At 38.5% G+C, this 23,930-nt stretch overlaps 1 protein-coding gene across 1 annotated transcript in view; it reads right to left on the bottom strand.

The window, feature by feature from the left end:
- si:dkey-288a3.2 (protein phosphatase 1 regulatory subunit 37) overlaps nucleotides 1-23,583 on the bottom strand; it is a 66,019-nt gene extending 42,436 nt beyond the window's left edge. The window contains exons 1-5 of the mRNA XM_042388778.1: nucleotides 23,418-23,583; nucleotides 22,488-22,625; nucleotides 3,557-3,657; nucleotides 3,245-3,364; nucleotides 462-609 (exon numbers count right to left, since the gene is read on the bottom strand). Coding sequence (XP_042244712.1) covers nucleotides 462-609; nucleotides 3,245-3,364; nucleotides 3,557-3,657; nucleotides 22,488-22,625; nucleotides 23,418-23,583 — 673 coding nt within the window. The remainder of the gene's footprint in view (nucleotides 1-461; nucleotides 610-3,244; nucleotides 3,365-3,556; nucleotides 3,658-22,487; nucleotides 22,626-23,417) is intronic.
- Between the last annotated feature and the right edge of the window lie 347 nt (nucleotides 23,584-23,930).

Below are 23,930 nucleotides of genomic sequence, written 5' to 3'. Positions count from 1 at the left end.
AGTGTAGGCATGTATTTAACAAGTATGTAATTGTATAGAGATCATATAAAAGTGTGCATATCTAAGGTTATATCTTTGTTCAAGAGACAATACATGGCTACAAAATGTGTATGTGTATGTGTGTGTGTGTGTCTGTCCTGGCTGCCAGAGCCTTTATAGATGTGTGCAGCGGTGTGTAAAGTGACAGGTAAGAGATTAGGCCTCTAATCCGGGTCCAGGCCTGCAGAGACGGTCACAGGTCAAAATCTGGTCCTGCTGGCCACAGGACACACACACACACACACACACATACACTAACACACCCATGCACACACCAAGCACATTTACACATGCACACACACACACATGAATTCTGTCCACACTTGCATACTCAAAACATTCAAACACAAATGTGGTCTCAGTGTATCATGAGTGAGAACAAACACACTGTGGCGTGAGTAGTGTGTGTGTGTGCGTCATACCCAGTGTGTATAGTGGCATGCCGCTGAGCTGGGCATTGTGAAGGTGCAGCACTGTGAGCCGGCTGGTCAGCAGGGCTTTAGATAGAGACTGGGCCGGATAGTCAACCACGGGCACATTACACACATCCAGTCTGGATAGACGCACACTCTGAAACAAACACACATTGTACAGTTAGAATACAGAAAAATGCACAGGACACAAAGACAACTCAGAAAGTCTAATCTGCCCAAAAATAGAGAAAGAACAAGGAAAGATGATAAATGATGGAAGAAAAAGCTGTCGAACACTCAGCCTGTCTGTCCTCCCTGACATCACACTCACCAACACTCACCAGTAACTGGGAGGAAGAAGAAAACCAGCCGGAGTGACAGGGGTCCATACTGCAGGATGATGTGGACGGTTGGTTGGGGCACAGGCTTGTAACTTTGTTTTTTTTAATTTTTATCAAAGAACCGTATTTTGTACTGTACTGCTGATGCAAAAAAAAGTGCTCCAAATGCAAGTCCCATTGTCTATGGGAAGGATGAATGGGATTTTTGCAACTCTACATAGAACTTTACAGTACAAGTAGTCAATTGATGCCAGCTCAGCGAATCATGTGGCCCTTGCTATGTATGTTACTTTACTGGCACAAAACACAAAAAAGAACAAAAACAAAAATCAAACAAACAAAAATGTTATATGTAGTCAAGTACTGGCCTGGCTTGATAACAGCACTGCAGCTGTTGTATTACTCTGCTATTTTTATATGGACGGTTTTATGCTTTACCCTAATAATAGTAGTAGCCTCAATAAGTAAGAATTAATTGTAACAGCTATTACATTTTTAACATATTTTTAAATGTTGGTTTGAAGTCCTAATTGCACTGTGCTGCAATGCTTCTTATTTTATTGTGTTTGCCCCAGTTCCAATATTAAATTTGTTTACATTCAGTGAAATAAAATTAAAGGGCAACACAGTGGCTAACAATAAGAAAGTCCTGGGTTTGAATCAAGAAAAGATTACTATTCCACTGTGTCAGCCAACCTGCTTTATCAAATGAGCGAGGGCCCTCCAACCGGAGTCCACTGACAGGTGGAATGGATAGATGTAAATAAACTGAATGTAAATTGGTCAATGTGTGGACTGTGACCTGATGTCTAGACAGAATTTGGGCCTTGTAACTATACCAGTTGGGAACCACTGGTTTAGGTTGGCTAAGGTTAGAGAAAGATGGTGGTTATTGTTATATATTTTAAAAGTCAACTTGTTACATCTCATGCTTCAAGTAATGTAGATTTGTTTTGGCCACTTGGGGGCAGCAGAACATATTACAATTTTAATACAAAGTTATTGTGAAAGTATAGCAAACAACTGCCTATTGACACATCCATCAGACACAGAGCAACATTAGCATTACCTTGGAATCACAAAACAGTTTGACAGTTATAAGAAAAGAGTTGATGGCCTCTTGAATAAACTGTGAATTTATTGTCCTGTTAGCAACCAAGCTACCTAGCTTGTTAATTGGCATTTAGAAAGCGGAACAGCTTGGAGAGCAATTGTGACTAACTGGCACTAGCATGTGGTGGCTGGCTAATATTTCAGTGGTTAGTTTCCCAGCTACTAGCCCTGTGACATACAGTCTAAGGTGGTCATGATGTCACTGCTCCAGCACCATTTCACAAGGATGCGTAAAAAAAATGGTGCTGCTTTTTGTGAAGGAAAATACATTTACCATCGACATTTACTCATTTTATTTGTATGTTGACAACTGAGTTATTACAACTTAGTTGTAGGTCGTTTGTATGTCACTTAGGACAAAAGCATCTGCCAAATGAATAAATGTAATGTAATATTTAAATGTGTGTTGTCATCCATGGTTAAATTTCAATCTGGCTGTCCACAATCAATTCTTGCAATGTCCACATCAGACAGTCAATTTTGCCAGTTTGACAGATGTCAGTCCTCTTTACTAGCATCAATTTACAATGCCTGACTGAAGACACTCAAAGACAACAGAGTGAGAAACTTTAAAGGTGTATTCAGACAAAATGCAAAGCAAATTTTCACCTTGCCTCGTTCGTGTGTATTTGACTGCTGGACTGTTTATTTGCCCTAAGCAGCCAAATTACCAACTGTATGTTAGCTGAAAGCTAGCTAGCAACTGACGTACCAACCGTGTATGTGTTTGTGTTCAGCTCAGCCTCCGAATGAACTCAGAACTCACCAGGAACTCCAGTTCTGTCAGTTATTCCCTCCAATCTTTCTACTTTTTTCTCTTGTCTACGTTTATGAAGCACATTCATGAAGTGCATATTTTAATTTTTTTTATCTTGCACAGACACGTATTCCTGTCAGTCAATTTGCATTGACTTTGTATGAAATCACTCTTACAATTCGCTTCGCGTTCTGTCTTAACACACAGTAAAAGTTGTTTATTTCAAGAAACCAACTACATCATGGTGAGAGTCCTCACATTGTTGCCTTCATCCTGTCCTGCTCTGAACACACAGATGCTAAAGTCAGTCAGTGGTAACATTTGGAATGAGACTGATATTTCTCACCTCACAGCTAATCAGTTATGCCTGCTAATGCTATCCATGTTGCTGCTGTAATGTAATATGTGTGCGTGTACTGATGTGTTTATGCTATATGCGTAGTGGGAGAAGTTCTCACCCTGTTTTCTCTGCCCTGCATCTTCAATCCATGTAATGTGCAACAAACTCACTTTCTACAATGTCCATTATCCCCTGGAGAAAGCCTACAAGAAAAGATTACTATTCCACTGCGTCAGCCAACCTGCTTTATCAAATGAGCGAGGGCCCTCCAACCCGATGTTCCCATACTGCTGTTGTCAGAAATGTCAAGATGGCTGGTAGATTCATAGTACAAAATCATATCCAGCAAGGACGAGGCTCCCTGGAAGAGAAAAAAAATAGTGAAGGGAAAAAATGAAGAAAGCAAGGCCCCAAATTTGACAGGAATGTTATGAAGTTCTTTTGGAAAGAAAAAAATAGTCTCTAATCTGATACAGAGGAAGGCCTGAATATGAAACTGTATTGGAATTGGAAGACGAAGATGAGGAAAATAAGTTTTGCTCATAAAACTCACATTTTCTTCCAGTTGGGCTGCCTGCAGATTGATGAAATCAAAGTGCAGCGATTTCAGGACGACTTCCAGAGCTTCACAGGAGCGGTGGTCTAATCGCTCACCTTGATAGAGGCAAGTAATCAAACGGAAGATAATTGGGAGGCTGTCTGCTAACAGGCAAAATTGCACGGCTGTAAATGTGCTTTATCCTTTTCTGAAATGAACATTTCAGCAAAAATCACAACTTCCTTTATAGGCAAAGTCTATTTGTGTGCATGTGTATGTTTTCTTTTAATAAAGTTGGGAGACTTAATCAGAAACAGAGAAAGAAAAATAATGATAACAGCTCCAGTTAGGAGGAACAGGACACAGTTTTTCATGATTGGACTCCCTAGACGTGAATGCTCAAGCGTCCATTGATTACTGACTGCCTGCAGAACATTGTAATCAATAAACTAACAAACTTGTATACACCAACTGAACTTCCTCTGAACGTCTGATTACTTTCAGATACTTTACCTCCAAAATCTTATTGAATATGGAACTAAATGAATGATTCTTATTTACCAGAATCCAGTGGTGGAATGTAACTAAGTACATTTACTCAAGTACTGCACTGCAGTACAGATTTGAGGTACTTGGGTTTTTTTTATGTTATTTTATATTTCTACTCCACTACATTTAAGTGTAAAATATGGTACTTTTTACTCCATTAGACTTAATTGACTGTTATAATTATTAGTTACTTTGCAGATTTTACATACAAAACATATGATCATCTTATTAAATATGATGTTATAGATGAAACGTCTTAACATAATATTAAGTAGCTAAAAATGATCTCCCCCATACCATCTACAATATGAAAATGCTACTTACATGTTAATACATCAGTTATAATAATGTATTATGTAATAATATGAACCTCAGTTATCTATTGCTATTTCTACTCTATTTTATCACATTTTCTTGCAGTGTGATCAAATCTTTATACGTTTTATAGTGTTTTTTTCCCCCATTTTGAAATAGTAACACAAATGCACTTTTTTATACAGTTTTACATAATAACATAGTTGCACTATTGCATGGCACCTTTATTTTTACACTGTTATTATATTCTGTTTTAATATTTGTCAACATATATTTGTCCTGAACCATTCAGTACAGAGCATTTGGTTCAGTATGTAATTTTTAGTTTGGTATGTTTTGACATCGGGACAGTGGTTATCTGTTAGCTAAACCATGCTAGTTGGGTTAGCCCCTGCATGTGTACTGCAGCTCATATAGACAGTATAGACAGAGTCACACTAGACAAAGAGTGGTGGAATGAATGGAAACTGTGTGCCAACATCGTTCAACTGAAGTTTGGTCTGGAGATACAAACAATCAAATTTTTCAAACCATTTGTCATCAGCATCACCTGAATGTGTCTATTACAGGGTTGTAGACCCGCTAATGTTCCAGTACCGATGAACTGACCCCAGAAAGCTACTTAATTGTGTAAAACCTGACAATACAGCAAGTCCTCAAAGAGAACTGTTGAACTAAATATGGAAAGCTTAAACTACACTGCTAAACTGCAATGCTCTAATGGTTGATTAGAGCAGTTCATTATAAAAGTTCATTATTAATATGCTATACCTGCCTTAATGGGTAATATTTGATTGCTGACATATTGACATTGGTGTTTTTTGACTTATTGACCATAACTTTCATAATTTTTACAGTAATAAATATAGCCAATGCATTATAATATAGAACATGTTGAACTATAGATTTTGTGCACTGTTCCACCCCTGGTACATACAGTATATTTATACCATGTGTACAGTATACTTATTTGACTCTGTATGCTGAGCATCTTGGGCACAAAAATATCCTTTGTGGATGACTAGAGTTTGATTTGAACATCTTCACTTTTATTTCAGTAAGAGAAATTAATACTTCTTCCTCCACTGCCAGAATTTCAACAGTGCACTGCTGAAGTTGCATCTGCCATCTATATAAAGATATGTGAAATTAAGCTTTGCCTTTTTGTTTCTCTACATTCTCTTCCACATTTTTTATTTTCATTTTTGTAATCCAACTTTTAATCCTATTGTTTCAAAGTCATTATTATATTTTCAGTAGTGATTATCAGGGATCACTGTTACCATTTTTGTAATCTGATTACTCTGATGTGTTTCCCACACTTCTTTAATTATACTCATCCAACAAGTTGCCTTATATTTGATGTGTCTTTGTTCATTAATTTACAGAATTACAGTTACCATTTAGTAATCTGATTACTGTCGCTCCCCAGCCCAGATCAGGAGTCACACTCCAAATCAAACTGTGACTGATCAAACACTTTTAAGACTCAATCTCTCTTTCTCTCCCTCTCTCTCCTGGGTTAATTCTTATCTCCCCGGCCAAGAAGGGGGAAATGATAATTACTATCATAATTATTTCCAAAATGATTTTTTCCCCCTATGTTTTAACAATAATCACTTAACTGAGCGATGGCAGAGGGCGTGTGGGGTGGAAGGGAGAGCCATCTGAAATCCCATTTTTCTAATCCGCCCTGCGTCGGGAAGATAATAAGGCAGCGACACCCGCAGTCAGATGTCATCAGCGCGTGACGACAGTGACGCCCATCATAGCATCTCACACAACTTTACACTGCTGCTGTATGATGATGTGTCTGCTGCCGCGCTTCTATACTTGTGAGAACCACCTTTTTTTTAAAAAAAAGTTTTAAGACCTTCAGAATGAAGACCAGTGTTTGTCCAGTGTTCACTGGTAAAAGAGATGACTGATTTGAGTATAGATTAGGTTTAGTTTACCCAAGTGTAGTAAAGATTAAGACTGGAAGTAGGTTTAGGTTTAGTTCACTACACTATGAGGACAAGAAACATATTGTAAGATAAGAAACATTTTAGGATGAAGGTGTGTGTTTAGGTTTAAGATATGAACTATGAATATGTTAAGTTTATTATCAAATTTAATTCAGGTTAGGGTTAGGGTTTTGGTTTTGGTTTTGTTTTTGTTTTTTGGATATCAAATCCCTATTTGTCTGGAAGATTTTTAGAAAGAGCAGCAGCTAATGTTTTTAAGTATTTAAATAGCATTAGATTTTCTTTAATAATTGAGGCTAAAATCAAATTTAGTATAGGATTTGGGTTTAGCATTAGGATTTGAACTAGGATTAGGTTTAGTTATTGTAAGGGTTACAATCCATGCTTGTTTAGGATTAGGATTTAGATTTAATATTTGAACTAGGATTAGGTTTGGTTAATATAAGAATCACAATTAAATTTAGTTTAGGATTCTGATTTAACTTTAGGATTTGAGCCTGGATCAGGTTTAGTTTAATGTAAAAACAGTCGAATTTAGATTAAGGTTTGGTTTAGTATTAGTATTTAAAACGGTATCAGGTTTTACCTTAGTTAAATAGTTACATTCAGATTAGGGTTTGATTTTAGGTTTCAACAGGATGACCTGAATTAGCTTTAGCTTTAGAGTTAGGATTGACTCAAAATTGATTTGGGTTGAGAAATGAATGAAAGTCATATTCTGGTAAAACAAGTGCAAAATATCTACCTGTTTCCAATACACATACTATTGTTGCAAGGGATTTGTTTGTTAACATTTTTTAAAAGTGATGTGCCTTATTCTGAGTTATTTCTAATGACACTAATTTCTAGAAAATTCTTGAAAGTGCATTACAAACGTGGAATTATTGCACTGGATTCTGTAGAGTCCAGTAATGGAGTCATTTTTGTCTCCATGTTTCCAATGGAAGTTCTGCATTTTTGATAAACACATGAAGATAAATAATGAACTATATCAAACAAAGGATATGAACCCTCTTTGTTTTGCAGGATCATTTCAACAAACTTGGCTTGGAACAAATCTTCAAGAGTAAAGAACACTGTGTATATGTGTGTGAAGTATCAAAGATATCACACTGATTTGACTTTTATCATAAAGGTTTTTTTTTTTCAATACAAAAATAATCTCAGATATAGTAATATTGTCTCAGATATTATTGGTTTATTATTACATTTTTTTTTTATGATTACATTTCCATTGAATATGTAAAACATTACAAAATCATTCAGTGTATCATGAATGTCACATAAAGCCCTCAGTCATATTTAATAATGATGGAGTGAAGCGTTCAGCTTACCTTTGAGATCCAGACATTTCACACTGCCACCTACACACACACCCTGCTGAGAGAGAGACAGAGAGAGGGGTAGAAGCAGGAGGTGTGAGGGAAAGGCGCAAACACACACACGCGCACACACACACACACACACACACACACACACACACACACACACACACAGATATTTGGCAACAGCAGTGCACCATCCACCCTCCCCAGTCTCTTTCTGCACGGCCTCTCCATCCATGCCACACTGTACCGGTTTGATCAGGGAGGCTTATTGGACGCCAGAGCATGAATTATGAATTTCACACAGTTTACCGCCGCCGTTGATGGTGACACGGCGTCCTAATTAACCAGTGTATAATAATTAGAAACAGCTGGTCATCAGTTGATGTGTTCATTTGCCAGAGCCAGTGTTCCACATACATCTAATTTGACTGCATCAATCACTGGAGGTGGCAGATTTGTGCGGATGGTGGAAAACACTGATTTTTTTTTTTTTTTCGACTGACAAGCTAAACAGGGACAGGGAACAAGGTTTTTTTTAAAGCTTCCTTTTATAGATGGTGGTAAGATCATAATCTGGAACAGGGGATCATTCTGACTAGGGTTGGGCTAATATATAGAGCTGATTTGGCCCTTTTATTAAATATGCTTCACCTCTGATATGATGGCAGTGACCAAAAAGTTAGTTATGTTGATATTTAATGACGGTAATACATCTCAATTTTTCCTTATCTTTGATTAGGACAGGCTGAGGTCAAAAGCTGCTAACCCTGAAATCATTTAATGAGTCTGGATTCAAATTAAAGCTTTTGCCTCATGATTCAAATGCCTTTTCAGAGGCTCTTACACCCCACAAGAACACAGCTCTGGGAGATATTTGAGTGTTTAGCAGGGAAACTGTCAAATTCAGGAGCATTAAATATTAGTATAAAACAGAAAAGAAATAAAATATTAAGTAGTGAAAGCTTCAATTAAGGCCCCTTGGCCACTAGGGGGCTCCAAAGTGAGCAAATTAAATCAAATGTGAAGCTTCTTTGGGTTCCTCTGTTCATTTGTACTTTTAACAGGAAGGACACAGTACTAAATATAACACAAGGTTTGTTTATTTTATTTGAATGATTATAAGTGTCAGGAAATAAGATTTTAGGTTTTTATAGGGACAAATACCGCGTTTACTTTACTTTAAAGGCCCTTAAAACCTATTTTCAGGGCCAGCTTCTCACTCTGAGCGACGGTGATCCGACATGAACGTTTTCTATCCTGATAAAAACATTTTTGCTGATTTCACCTGAAAGATTTCAGTATTTGTATTCTCGTCCTTTCTTTTCTCACCGGTTTGAAGTAGGAGGGGCTCAACTGGAAAAAGCTGATGTCACGCATTTCCGTGCACCAATCAGGATGTAACAACGTTGGAATAGATATTTGATGGCAGTTGTTGGCTTGTTTGCCAAACCACTGTCAATCAAATCTGATCAAACAACATCCACACAGTCCTGATCAAACAGATGAACTCTTAATATAAGAAGTGAGAATATTTTCTTCAAACTTTAACTTTAATATTTGCATGTTTAGTCATGATGAAGCAGACTAGTGTTAAACTCTTAATATAATAACTGAGAATTCATTTTTTCCAAACATTACCTGTAATTTTTGGGCATTTTGTCATTAATATTTAATATCCTAGAGAAATACTTGGCATTTAAAGTCAGTTTTTCAGTTGCTTTAAGGAACTACTTTGGAAGGAAAAATTGAGCGTTTCCAGTCATCTTTTATTATCACTTTATGATATTAAATAAAACCTTTTTTAATGTCAAAAAGGAACTTGGATGGAGGGTGTCCAATGATGCTCAGGGCCCCCAAAAATTCTTGCGCCGGCCCTGTCATCCTCTTCACTAACACATCAGTCAAACATTGGCTTTCTAACTGCTTTCTCTACACCGACTCATCTTGGCTGGCTGACTGCATTGCCGCCTTCTTATTTGCGAGCAGCTCCTTGTTTCCCTCTCTTGTTGCTAAATATGATTCATTGTTCAAAGGGACACGGGGAGTACAAAAGGACTTGGAAGGCTCTCCTCGCTCGGCTCTCGTGCTGCAGAGAGGAGAGCAAGGCGGGAGACAAAAGGACGGCGGCCATAATGTGCTCCTGTTGAAAGAATTAGACAGATCAATGGGACATAAATTGCACTGTTTATGTATACAAGAGGCTGTTGTGTAATTGGTAGAGGTGGTTGAATTTCCCCCCGTAATCATCTTAACTGAGACACACACACACACACACACATACTCATGCACAAATGTGTCTACATACACACATTCTCACACACTGTGAGTATGTGTGTGTGTGTGTGTGTGTGTGTGTGTGTACTGTATTATGTGCTTTAACATTGTTTTATGTATAAATACAGAGGGATTTCTTCACTGTAACCCCATAGGAGGAAGAGAAGCTGCAATTTCATCTCATTTGAGTTTGATTTGATATTTTGTGTTAATTTGATCCCAAAGACACAACAAACCTTGAGGATTAGTGGGTCTGCTCGACATTTTATGATATATTTCTCTTTTTTAATTGCATTTATTATTACCTTTGGGCAATAATGTGACATATGGGTATAAAACACTATAAAAATCTAAAAGATCAGATTTCTGTAGAACAATATTAGGTGAGAAGAGGAAACATATATGCATCAGACAGTTGTTTTGGAACATACTGATGATACTTTGTTTCTGATGTATTTTTTCAAACAGTTTATGAACCTCGATCTTCACTTTTTTTGCTTTCCCATTCTGTGTGAAACCTCAGGAAGTGCTTGCTTTTATTCATGAAACAGAAATTATTTGCACTCTGCTTTTGCATATAAGAAACGCAATATATTAATAACACTAAATGTTATTCTCTCCTACTCCTAACTTCCACCCTATTGCACCCTTCACTACCATGTGCATAAATTGGAAATATGGATAACTCTTGGTTTAATAAGAATCAAGACTGTGTGTTTGCTCTGGAGTGATGACACCTATAGAACTGCCTCTCAAACTTCTGTCTCCTTTACTCCATCAGGTTCCTCTCACCACTTTATTCCATTATTGCCAGTGAGTATAATAGCAACAACACTGACCAGGGTCATCATCTTACATCCTAATACGTCTCTATTATTGAACAAGGAGCCTAACCACACAGACAGCAAATGAAAAATGACAGTTTGGGAATTTATATGATATATATGTAATCCTTCTTTACAGATTCATGTATGTGATTGTATTTTTTCCAACAAGTCATTTGAATTTAAAGGTGTTAAATAGTCAAATTTAACTTTGCTCTGCTTTCTGAAAAGGAGTTCACACCCCAAACTGCACCATTATACTCACTTTAGCTCCGCATCTCATCAGATATTACAACGTGTACCGTTATTTTTCAGAGTGAGGGTGTAAAAGACTTCCTGTTGCCTTGTGGTGATAATACACAGACTTGTCAGTGGTCAGTGCTGGGGGGGGCAGGGAGGTGGGTTAAGTAAAACCAGGGTGGGGAGTATGCAGTCAGAGTTGCTTGAAGCTCATCAAAAAAAAGAAAAAAAAAAGTTTCAAAATTTCCAACTGGAATAAAGTTCTATTTTGGAGGAGTTATTTCCAGCCTGCTCCATTTATCTCTTTCACTAACTTTGCATGCATTTATGTCACCTCTGATTTTTTTTTTTTAAAAAGTCTGTCACAACAACAGCAGCAAAAAAATAAAAGAGTGTCACTCTGTGCTTACGTCCGGCCGGCGACTGCTTGTGAAACTGGTGTGTTTGTGGCACCGAGCTAATGAACAACGCTCAGTAAGTACTGAACAACTGGCTGGCTACCCGTATCACACTCACTAATACACACACACACATGTACAGAGAGAGAGAGAGCTAGAGAAAAAGAAAGAAACACACGCAGCACTTCCTCCTCCTCCTCCTCCTCCTCACAAGAAATACAGTGGCGGCTGTTTTTCATCTTAATGAATTTCTGAACTTGTTCGTTCCCTCTCTGCTCGCCGCTGCCTCGTGGTGAAAGACGGAAACCGAAGGCGCCGGCTGCCAAATCAATTGATGTGTCAGGAGGGAGAGAGGACAAAATGGAGTGATAAAAAAGAAACGCGTTCCCTCCCTCGCACACACACTCACACTCTCTCTCTCTCTCTCACACACACACAGGCAGCAGGAAAAGAGAGAGAGAGAGAGGAAGGGGGGGGGGGGGGGGATCTGGTTTCCAAACTTGACTTCCACAGAAGTCATCTCTAGTGCATTCACTATTCTTCACTCAACCGTCCACTGCTCTGCCTCTCCCGGTGGCTTTGTATTAAAAACTGTTTGAGTGCACCATTTTTCTTCTTAGCCCATTTAATTAACTGACAAAAAAAACAACTAAATATATATATATATATATTTATGTATTTTTAACGTGCATTTTTCAGAGCTCTTAGGGGTTAAAAATCACCCCCACATTTTCCTTTCAGCATCTTTTCTGCAATAAAGGATAAATTATTTAAAATAACACGACCTTTTATCTCACACCCTTTGAAGGCAGCAAATTAAAAATGTAAATTGGGAGCTAATTAATATGCAAATGTATTCGTTCGCTGTTAACAATTAGCAATTAAAGCTGCAGTGTCTAGAAAGAGCACAGACAAAATTAGTAACTTCATTTATCATTAAAAAAAAAAAAAAAAAGAGAAAGATCTAAAAACGTACATAAAATCCTAATTGACTTGCAGAGTATTTCCCGCTGTCATTACCTTTGTTGGTCGGCGCGGGTTTTTGAAATACATGATAGCCTGCGTTTAGCAACTTAATTAATGCCACTTTGTGTAAAATATACTGTCCCCTTAAATGGCTGATGTCAAAAATAATGTACACATTCAAGCCTGAGTGGTGAGTGCTTGGCTGGAAGGGTGTGTGTGTGTGTGTGTGTGTGTGTGAGTGAAAAGCACGTTGTAGTGCTTCAGCAGTCTGATCTGTGTGTTTGGGTGTGATGTACATTTAACTTTCAGCTGAATCTTCTGTGAGTTTTTTTGTTATCCAATTATATGGGCCTTTACATCAGGAGGAAGGAGGGAGGAAACATACAGGGATGAGTGAGACACAGTTTTAGAATTTGATACAAATTGTTTGTGAGAATCTGTTAAATCATCATTAAAAAATAGTCGATTAAATAACAAGCTGGCCGATACAATAAATTGACACTTTTTGTAATGTTTGTGAATCTGAATTCTAAATCAGACCGTCATCTCCTTCCTGTTTTACCATGAACAGTGTGAGTGAGGAAGCCTGTGCTGAAGGGTTCTGGGACTCACCAGGGTCTGTTCATCAGCACAGGCATTTAATTTGATTTGATATAATTTCATCTATCCTCTCGGCTCTTCAAGTTAAAGTAAACAATAATAAACTGAAAACAGAAATACGCCCATGTGCTCACACAACCACAAAATAATGAATCAAAAAGAGATTATAGCAGTGACCAAAGAGGTGTAGGCTGAAGTTGTAGTTTATTATACCTAACTACCATTCTCACAATGTACAAAATGTATGAACAAGCTCCACAGTCTAGACAATAAATATAAGTTAGATATGCATTAACACACATATACATGTGTGTATATATACACACACAGGTTGTAGGTAACAACCATTGAGAGCACCGAGGTCACATCTTTGGAATTTTTTAGTAACAACATTCTACAAGTAAAAACGTACATATTGTTATCAGTTTATAAGCTGATTACAGTAGTTTTAGATATTGTATATGTAGCTTTATATGTAAAGCATATGTTCATTCATCATGTGATGATGTGATATTTTCAGCGACTTCATATTTAAAATCAGCACATCACCTTTACAACACCTCCTCACATGATACATTCACCTGCAGGCACATGTGCTTTATCACATGTGAGGAAATCACACAGCTGTCTTGCACTACCTCGAAACACACAACACACACAAACTTCAAAAATAAAGAGAATGAAACTCAATCATCAATAGGTAAAACAACAAAATTGTTACCCGCAAATATTCATGAGAACATTATATTAATATTTCTTATGTAATATTATAGAACCCTGGCTACAGCCTGGGAATATACTCTTATATTAATACATATCTATACATATACAGTACATGTACACTGTATGCATATATGCATGCATGTGCATATGCGCACGTACACACATATACACACACACGCTCATATGCATGCATACATTAAATATAAAACACATGCATTGATACTGATATGTTATATCACTACATTGTCTCAACAGAATAAACCAACTAAAAATGAGTTATCGTGTCCACAAAGCATGCTGGGATATCTTAGCATTATTTTATATTTGTTTATTGCACACTGTGTTTTAGGGTAAAGCTGGAGTTAGTCTATATTATTCTTAGTCTCAGCAAATGAAAAGAAGAAAGCCAGAAATGTGTTAGTCCATCTCTCAGTACTGTCTGACATCCCCACCCTGTCTGTGGCCCTCATCCCCAAACCCACTGGATCCTCCGCAAGATATCATACTTGAAAACAAAAATGTCACCTGGTGTCATCACATGACCAAAGTGACAAAAGCCATGCTCAGATTTTGTGTATAAATGAAATTCCATTCAAACACATTAGAGACAGATATAAAAGCCTGGACAAAAAACCCCCCCAAAGTATCTTCACAACTACATACGACTTACAATTTGGGTGAACTGACCCTTTAAATGAATTGAAAGGCTCCTATATTGTATGTGCTTCAAACACAGTCATTTGGGGGAGTTAAGAAGTGAAGAGAGGGAAATCTCGTCTGTGAACAATTAAAATGTGGGCAAAAAAATCACACAATTAGCATATCATTTACATATGCATGAGCACGACAGCTGTAAAGATTCTTTACATGTTGACTTGGTCTTTTTTTTGTTGTAAAAATGTGGTCATTTCAGTGACAGAACGTCTCCCTTGTATGAACCCTCAGTGAGTCCAGGCCTGTAATATTATCCCACTTACAAAAGCACTCATATTACTTGTGTGACCACCCAACCATGCAAATTCAATTCACCCTAATAGTGCACCACCAATAGTGCATCACACATGCCATTCAGTTTAACTGCAACTGCTCCCAATTCAATTAGAGGCAAAGAATGTAAAATAGACTCTTTTACATGTAGACCGTGTTTTATCCTTTTTTCAGTTAGGCGTGCTGTTTCCCAAACGGCGTTAAAGTAAAATCATGTAAAACTACAATGAAAAGGCTCCAGAATCACTGTGTTTTAAATAAAGCATGTTGTGGCAGACAGTGTCAGTGTCAGTGTCAGTGTGTGTGTGTGTGTGTGTGTACGAGGCCGTCTGAATGACAGACTGGAGTGTGTTAGCGGCAGGTCCCGTGGTGATCCTCATCCCGACCCATACTCCCCGCTTCTCTTTTTCCATGTGATCACTGCGGCTGCCGCTGTTCGCCATTTCAAATGCGCCACTAACCGCCCCGTTATCGCCGTCTCGGCCTGTAATGAGAGGAGCGACATATGTCCGGTCCCCCTGCTGTTCCCTGATAAGCCCTCGCATTCAGACGCACGCAGGAACACTCCTCCACCTCCTCCTCCCTCCTCCCTCCACCGTCTCCTTCTTCTCCTCCTCCTCCTCCTCCTCTCTGCGCTTTTTATTTTGCATGCAGAACCTGCTAACAACCACCAAGGAAAATAGTGTGGCACTTAGTGACATTTACCTCGCTGCCGACTATTCCACACACACGGGGGGGGCGCCGCAATAACAATCAGCATGCATTTAATTTAAAAGAAAAAAGACTGTTCCCTTTAGAATTACACAGGCAGGGAGAGATATAGCTTTCTGTGTGTGTGTGTGTACGCGTTTTTGTTACCTCACTGGGACCTTTGCTTGTATAAACACCAACCTTGTCAGGACCAGTAGTCCTCATGGGGACCAAAGCCTGGTCCTAATGGGACTAAACCTCATTTCTTAGATCATAGTTAAGGGTTAGGGTTAGGCATGAATTGGTTGTGGTTAAGGTTTGGGCTGGAATGAATGGAAGTCAATGCAATGTCCTAACAAGGATAGCTGCACAAACTTGTGTGTGTGTGTGTGTGGAGCTATAACAGTTGTGCCGGCAGACTTCCGCAGTGCAACATTAATGCTAATCAAAAGAGCTGAGAAAGCAGCGGTGGTCTGTAAAAACAGATTTTCTCTTGTCTTTTCATTTCTGGAGGGATTCTCTCTATTCCCCCCCCCCCTCCTCCTCCTCCTCCTCCTCCTCCTCTCCTCCTCCTCCTCCTCCGAGGGATTTATCCCGGGAAAATAACATTTCTGGGAATTGAATCTGACCCTATGAATTTAAGAGAGGCACATTGTCATGTAGGGCCATTTTTTCCTTAGCTGTGGGATAAATAGTGAAAGTTAAGTTGTGGTAATTGATTTCTCTTCAGTCCACTCAACTGAATAATCTGCAAGGGAAACAACCACTAAGCTATTCATTAGAAGATTTGCCAACATGCAACTAATTCCGAGCTTATTCTCCAAACATCACAGAAAGAATACAAACTCAATAGATTGCGTTTGCTTGATTTGGAATCCTTTTGTGTTTGGAGGGTTGGAAAATACTTCTCTTCAAACCTAGAAACAACAGTTTTTTTTTCTCTGTAAACTGAAACAAATCTATCAATAAATAACCCTCAGCACATTAGGGGGAGAAGGAATATTGAGCTGATCTGTTTATCTATTCAACAAGCTGATGCATGAGATCTAAATTCTGGGAGGATAATTAATTTCCATTCATTTGTGAAGGAGGAGAGCAAGCTGTGATAAGCAAGACTGCTGCTGAAGCTGTGCCAGAATCAGGCTAAAAAAACACATTCTTTAAGATTTCTGTTGTGATTTCATGAAAAAAAAAAAAAAATTATGTTTGCTAAATGATGTCAAATGAAACTTCTGTTATTTGACTTAAGGGGGAAAAAATTCTGTTATGATTTCAACTAAAAATGGATTTTTGTTGTCCAGTTTCATTCAGATGAATATGATGGTTAATGTGCTACGTACAACTATTACTGTACAAAACAAACATAAAATAACGGTTTGGTGAACATGATAACATAACATGATAATACACAAACCTATTTAAACTCATGGTTAGTTTGATTGATAGCGACCTGATAACGTATCATTTCCATCTTTACTACAAAGAGCACTGACCTTTATTGCCTCATCTTTGGTTGATGTTCGATTATAGTATCATTTTGGTAGAATTACACATATTGTCAGCTGTAAAAACATACAAAGGAAGAAACAGAAGGTTTTTCAGCCCTTACTCGTGTGCAGATCTTTATATTAGGCTGCACACAGTTGCAGCAAGCTCCACCAGTCAGTTGCTAGAAGCCTTAAAGGCAATACCCAGGGAAAAAAAACTAATCCCATAGCTCAGTCCCAGTTTTTATACTATATACTAAATGTATACAATATGTTATATACTAATCTTCTTACAGTTTATCTTATTCTTACAAGAAATCAACATAGGATATGGTTTTATATTAGCAGGAAATGATGCAATACGTGCGCTGTGCAAAGACTCAAACTGTGACTTAATAACGCTGTATGTATATGGATAAACACATAACATAACCCTCTCTCCCCGGGGAAAGTTGAACCAAGAAACCGACCTTACAGTACCACCTGTATTATCTCCTAATGTGCTTCACACTTATTTCTCTATTTGAATATAAATCACCGCGGTTGAGCTTTTTCCCTCGTGCCAAAAAACAGTCATGTAGAGTTGGAGCTTGATCATCTCAATTACATTTCTAATCACAGAGCGAGCCAGACAGAAACACGGAGCGAAGAGAGAGACGCAGACTTCACAGTTTGCACAGTGAAATCAGAGAGTTTAAGCATGGCGGCCTTGGACCCCGCTGGCTCCAACCTATTATTGTTTACCACTCCTATGAAGATGTCACCAACAGCAATGCTGTTTTATCCACTTACAACATTTCAAAGGAGTGCAAAGGGGCCCAAGGGTGCAATGAAAAAAGCTTTAAATAGTCTTCAATGCCTGTCCTCAGGGGAATCGCCCCTCGCCTGAAAAGACCTAATTTAATAAATTTGCTCTTTAGGCGTTCGTCTTTTCGTTTTGCATCGTCTTATTATGGATTCATTCGCATGCAGCCCTTTTGGTCTAAATATTGCCCCTCTTAGCTAATGCTTAACCATACATATTTTACTCTTTCAGGAGGACCACCTACATTCATTTTGAATGCAACTGGGTTCATTAGCACCTCAGAGATAATACGGTGGCTGTATGCTTAATGTAAGCACTGCTAAGTCTCTAATTTTCCACAAATAATTCCCCTTGATCTCAAGTGAAATTTATGCGAGGGGGGGGGGGGGGGCTTTAACATGGCTGGTCCAAGTAAAGTAAGTATGTACATAAAATGAATTATAAATGGCAGACTGTGTGTTTCAAGTGTGGCTAAGAGAGAATAAGTGAGTTTATTTTATTGGAGAGGGAGAGAAGGAGGGAGAGAGTTACGGAGACAGAGAAAAGCGTTCAGTATTTTTATGCTCGTACTCGAGTTTATGCGAGTGCGATGTGTGTGTTTAAAAGTATAGATTGATAGGGGATTTCCAATACCAGCACCACTTATGCATAATAAAAAGCCCTGATACATCTGCCCATATAGATATGTCATCAATTTTTCATTGTAAAGAGACAATAAAAACAGTCAGATGTGTTTTTTTTTTTCTCCCAAAACTACTCTATTATTCCTTTTTCACACTGATTCTTATAAGCCTGCAGATTTTGCGTATGTTTGTGTTGAGCGCATCATTTAGTTGAGCTCTGATTGGACAGGTATTTTTTCAAGTTGCCACTGTACCGCCACACTATGAAATAGTCTTATTCCAGTCATTCTATCATAGAGAAGTAGGAAACCATTGACTGCAACAATCAGCTTTTTCCTCCGTTTTGTTTAAAATTGTTTTACATAGTTGAGTAGAGCAGAAAACTATAATGAAAACTGACTACGTGTCTCTGTTTCACAATGGAATTGCAGGTCAGAGGACATGTGCATAAAGTCCTTGGCTATGTTCATATTGCAGGCCTTAATGTTCAATTCTGATTTCTTAGTCAGATCTGATCTTTTTGTGCTGATGGTTCACATTCATGTTTGTAAGTGACATGTATCTGGCTCCAGTGTGAACACCTTTGAAGTCCTAAACGGCCACTCATGCACAGATTTAATAGAAATGTGACCCGCATGTCACAACGATAAAAAACTAACAACAATAACATGATTAGCATTCGGTTACAATGAATTCCTTCCAGTTTGGCTTGAATAGAAGCTTCTTCATGAAATTTGAAACATCTTCATCTCTCCATTGACCCCCGCCGCTGTTGTTGCTCTCCTCAATCTTTATCTTTTCCTGGTCTGTGAGGTGCCGACACTGAATGATGACGACAGGCGATATGTGCAGAGAAGTGAGATGTTAAAAAATCCACATGAATTCCTATCTGACCATTCTGGCAGTGGTCGCACAGCCAGAGATCAGATATAAATCAGACGTAGGACAACATATGCAAGTGGCCCAGATCTGATATGAAAAAATCTGATTTGGCTTGTTCACACTTCAGTGAAAAAAAATCTGATCTGAGTCACTTGGAGGCAAAAATACAATTGGATTTGTATGTGATGTAGCCTTTGAGTTGCACTGGGCAGCATGAGCATGTTTTCTAAGGTTCAGTTCACAATGAACGGCATCTTTTTTCACATCTCCAGTGTTTGAGTCATAAGAGTGACCTTGCTGGGCATTCAGACCTAAAACAGCACTACATTAAAATAAAACAACAGTCTATGTGGGTGCGTTGCTTTAGGTACCAGAGATGAAGTACGATCCAGGAAGGCCAGTCTGAGTAATATAAATCCAGGAGTCTGAAGGATTTTAAGATGCCAAAACACTGCACAGTGGTTTATAATAGGATTTTAAAACTCTAGAAAATTGTCACAATTCTGGCAATCATTTAATTCCCCAGTTAATGTTACAAAGTAATCTACTTGCATGTATCTGATTGGGCAACACAGCACCTTGCTAGATGAGACCACATTGTGCTGCAGCAAAAGTTAAGCTAAGTTCAACTTGCTGGATGGCCGTGTATTCTTTTGTTTTGTTGTTTGCCGCAGCCAGTGGTGCCTATTAAGGGCATGACAATAAATCTACAGTTTGAGTCTCTTCCAGCTCTAGTTTCATATTTACGGTCATCGTATTAGCTATACATCAAGCGGCTAGCCCGAGTAGCATTGGCTAGCTAACAGACAAAAAGTGTCCCAGAGCAAAAGCATTTTGAAATGTATGTGACACTAAACGCATACTTGGTGTCTTAGCATGTGCTAAGACATCAACCTAACCGCGGTTAAGACACAGACTATGAACTGCAATGTCCTCTATTAGATCTTTGCAGCATCTCTCTCTACCTCATTTTCTGTCATCGCTCCACTGGTGTTGTCTAAAAAAGGCATGAAATGTGCCAAAAAGTTATTTAATAAAAAAAACTTGACTCAAGTTAGTATTAAACTAATTCAACAGTAATTATTACATTTATAGGGTGTATATAATGAAGAAAGTCACTAACTGAACCAAACTTCCTGTACCAAACAGTTTGGGTAGAATACACGTTTGTCAGTCTGTCACAGCTTTAATCTTTAAAATAATGACTTACCCAGAATAACTCAGCTAATAATTACTAGTAATTATAATATTATATAATTATATAATATTTTCTGAGACAAAAAAAAGTCTTTTCTATCAAAACAAGCACTTTTCTATGTTACACATACAGTAAATGTAAATTTTTGTTGAACACTGAGAGACTGAATTGCAGGAAGAACACAGTAAATCGCTCCTATGGTAAATATTTGTAATTTAATAATCGCCTACCCCTATTCAATATCAACAAAGTGTCATGCACCATTATGCATGTGTGTGTGCTGATGTTTACAGCTGTGCGATTATTTGCATTCACACTAACTTCAGCCCTGCACGGCAGTTAACCTGCTCTTAGCCTCTTGTTTGGAGAGGAGATGCTGTTAGCGCTTTGCAGCAATAAGCTTGATTGAGGCTGATGGAAGGAAATGATTCAAATTATCCAAGGGATTTTAGTGTGTGCATACTTGCTCACTGTGTCAGAGCGAGTGTGTGTGTGTACAAACAGTGCTGTATATGTTGGAACTCCAAAGTAAGCTTTTATAGTATGTGTGTGTGTAAGATTGTACTGTTACATGAAAAGAAGTATTTTTAATAAAACCTTGAGTGTGCTGTCAGATATGCTCTGACAGTGTGCAGGGTTTGAGTGTCTCATTTCTTTTGGTCTTGCACCAGGTTATATAGTGTGGATATTGATCCATTTTGGGAGCGCTGTAATAGCATTGCAGGGCAGTTATTGTGCAGAGCAGAGTTGCTGATGCCGCATATAAGAGCAGGGTGACACACACTTGTTTTAAAGTGATATTTCATTTTGCTGGAGCAGGTTTCATCTCTGTTGGAGTTTAGACCTCTAGCATGAGGATCTGTTGTCAATGTTGGAATGAAACTTATTTTCATTGGTGATAATAAAAGTTTGTAACTGCAAGACACTTCACATTAGCCTAAAATGCATGGATGCAGTGGTGAGTATACCCTTGTACATTTCATTTAGTTCAGATTAATAGCAAAAATCATATTTAGTAGAATCAAACTAGGGGAAATTAAAATAGAATAGAGCTTTTCACATTAACAAAGCACAACTTAAAGGTTTATTGGTGAGATTTTTTTAATGCAGTAACATCACTAAAGGATAGGACCAGGTTAGACAAAGTTTTCTTGCAGAGAAAACGAAGGCAAACAGTGAAATTATTACCCAGTGCCCCGTTGGACCTACATGTAGTGATGTTCACTGTGTAGTGAAGTAGATCATTCACTATTTCACAACCTACCACACCAATTTCTCATACAATTTTTGCTTATGTCTCTTTAACATGAAGCAATACCTCCAAGTGACCCCATGTCAAATGGTGCATGCCTATAAGTTGTGAGTACCATCTGCCATCTAGTTCGACTGGTTCTAAGACATATCTTGACCTCGTGTTTGAATGATGTTGATGTCCAAAAACAAGATACACTTGTAGTCAAAGCACCTTGGAAACAAGTTTGAGACTGACGATAGCTAATATCCAGTGAGAGGGCAACGAAAGACTGGGGAGGGAAGGAAGGAAGCAGCGGACACACACACACACACACACACACACACACACACTATCCCAAAGTGGGGCCTGGCCAAAATGTCCTCAATCTCCAAAAATGTCCTCATTCCCAAGGTCTAAAACTAAAAATGGACTTACCCTAACCCTAAACCTTACCCTAAACCTTAACCTGAAACCAAGTCTTCACCATTGATGTACTGATTTATGTTTTGGGGACTATGTCCCCAAAAGGGAGGCAAGTCCCCACAATGTGACTGTGTATGCACACACACACACACACACACACACACACACACACACACACAGTGACTTCTGTGTTTTCACTGACTATCAGGATCATCCATTGTGCACCACCACATCATCATAACAGTCTGAGACTAAACTTTTAACATTTACCATGATTACTTCCTCAGGGAGACACATTTTGGCACAATGTTGGATGATGAATGAGTTATGATAGTCACCATGGCTAAACAAACAGAGCACCAGCTACAGAAACTCAAACTTCAGCAGTAAATCCAACAGAAGTCTTGCCTCCCACTGTTTGATTGACACGTACAAGGACTAGCATTGATATGTAAATCAGCGTACAGTACCTGAAGCTGGTGCAGGATGTGTGCTCTGGGTTGGACCTGGTGTTTGCTGCAGCTCTGCTGGTAGGCCACCGTTACCTCTGTCAAGGTGAGGCAGCTGTCAGCTAAAACAGAAGAACACATTCGTTTACTGCTTTAATGTCTCTTCATCCCAGTGAGCCACCAGCAACCACTCACAAGTGCTTAAGGGGTTTGCAAATGCCATACGGTAAACTGTGCTGTACTCTGTGTGTGTGTGAGGGGGGTGTTCCACAGGGAAGACAGCAATCAATGAGAAGTGAGAAGGACATAAATGTCTGTCTGAACAATAAATCAGCCGATCAGGCATCTACATTTATCAACCACAGCCTGATGACATCGGAAATTCCAGATGTGAGAGACTGTGGAGGATTATAAAGACTGTAACATGTCAAAACTTTGATCTTTGTGTCTCATTCAAAAGCTGGATTGCATTTCATATGTTTTGAATCCAATATTTTTTAAGTATGATAACAACAAAGATGACCTGGATAGTCTTTTAGAGTCTGGTTTCAGCTGTGAGTTCAGGCCAAAAGTACCAGTTATTCAAATTATAACTAAAAGGATTGAATGAACATCAAATCCAATTATTTTTCACTTAATAATGCAAGAATAACATCTAAAAAGAGGATCTGTTGAGTACTTGTAACACACAATTTCACACATTGACCATACATGGTCTAGCCATATAGATTTTGACGTAATCTTGTTTCTGTTAAATCAATGTGTGACATGATATGGAGAATTAACTCACAAAGTGAAGTGAAAAACTTTAATTTGATTGACCAAAAGTCACCAAAATGGCATCATGGTATAAAATCTCACCACTTATATTGAAGTAGAGCAGATGAAGCAGATACAATGAAACAACAGCTTACCCTTTCTGTCAGTGTTGCTGTGCTCGGCAAAGCCGGACACTATCTGTTCATCAGGGGGGAAAGACACATGCTTTCCTCCTTTACTTCTCTTCTTCTGGTTCTTGCTGGGTTTTTCTGCTCCATCATCACTCTGCTCATCATTTTCTTTGTCACTACAGCGGGTCATCCCTCAGTGTAGGAGTCCACCATGGAGCTGTCAGTTGGAATTTGAAAGCAAAGGTTCAGTTCACTTCCAGCATGAAACTCAACATGTCAACAACCTCCACAGCCTATCTTGTCCGTGGAGCCATGGCAACAGTTATGGAAGTAATGCTAATTTAAAGAGGGAGAAGAGCGTGCAACAGTTGATGTACAAACAGTTGTTGGGTTGGCTCTATTGGATGCCGTTCTTTCCACTCTGTGGCCCTTGGAAAGACAAGACACTAAAGAAACAATATCTTATTCATGAGTTGTGCACAGGGTTGCGAATGAAACCCAATATGTTTGTATCAAATGACACATTCAAAATAGGTA

This window comes from Thunnus maccoyii, chromosome 16 (assembly GCF_910596095.1).
Source record: "Thunnus maccoyii chromosome 16, fThuMac1.1, whole genome shotgun sequence".
NCBI lineage: Eukaryota > Metazoa > Chordata > Actinopteri > Scombriformes > Scombridae > Thunnus > Thunnus maccoyii.
Note: the sequence above shows the minus strand (reverse complement) of the source record. Positions and strands in the feature narration are given on the sequence as shown.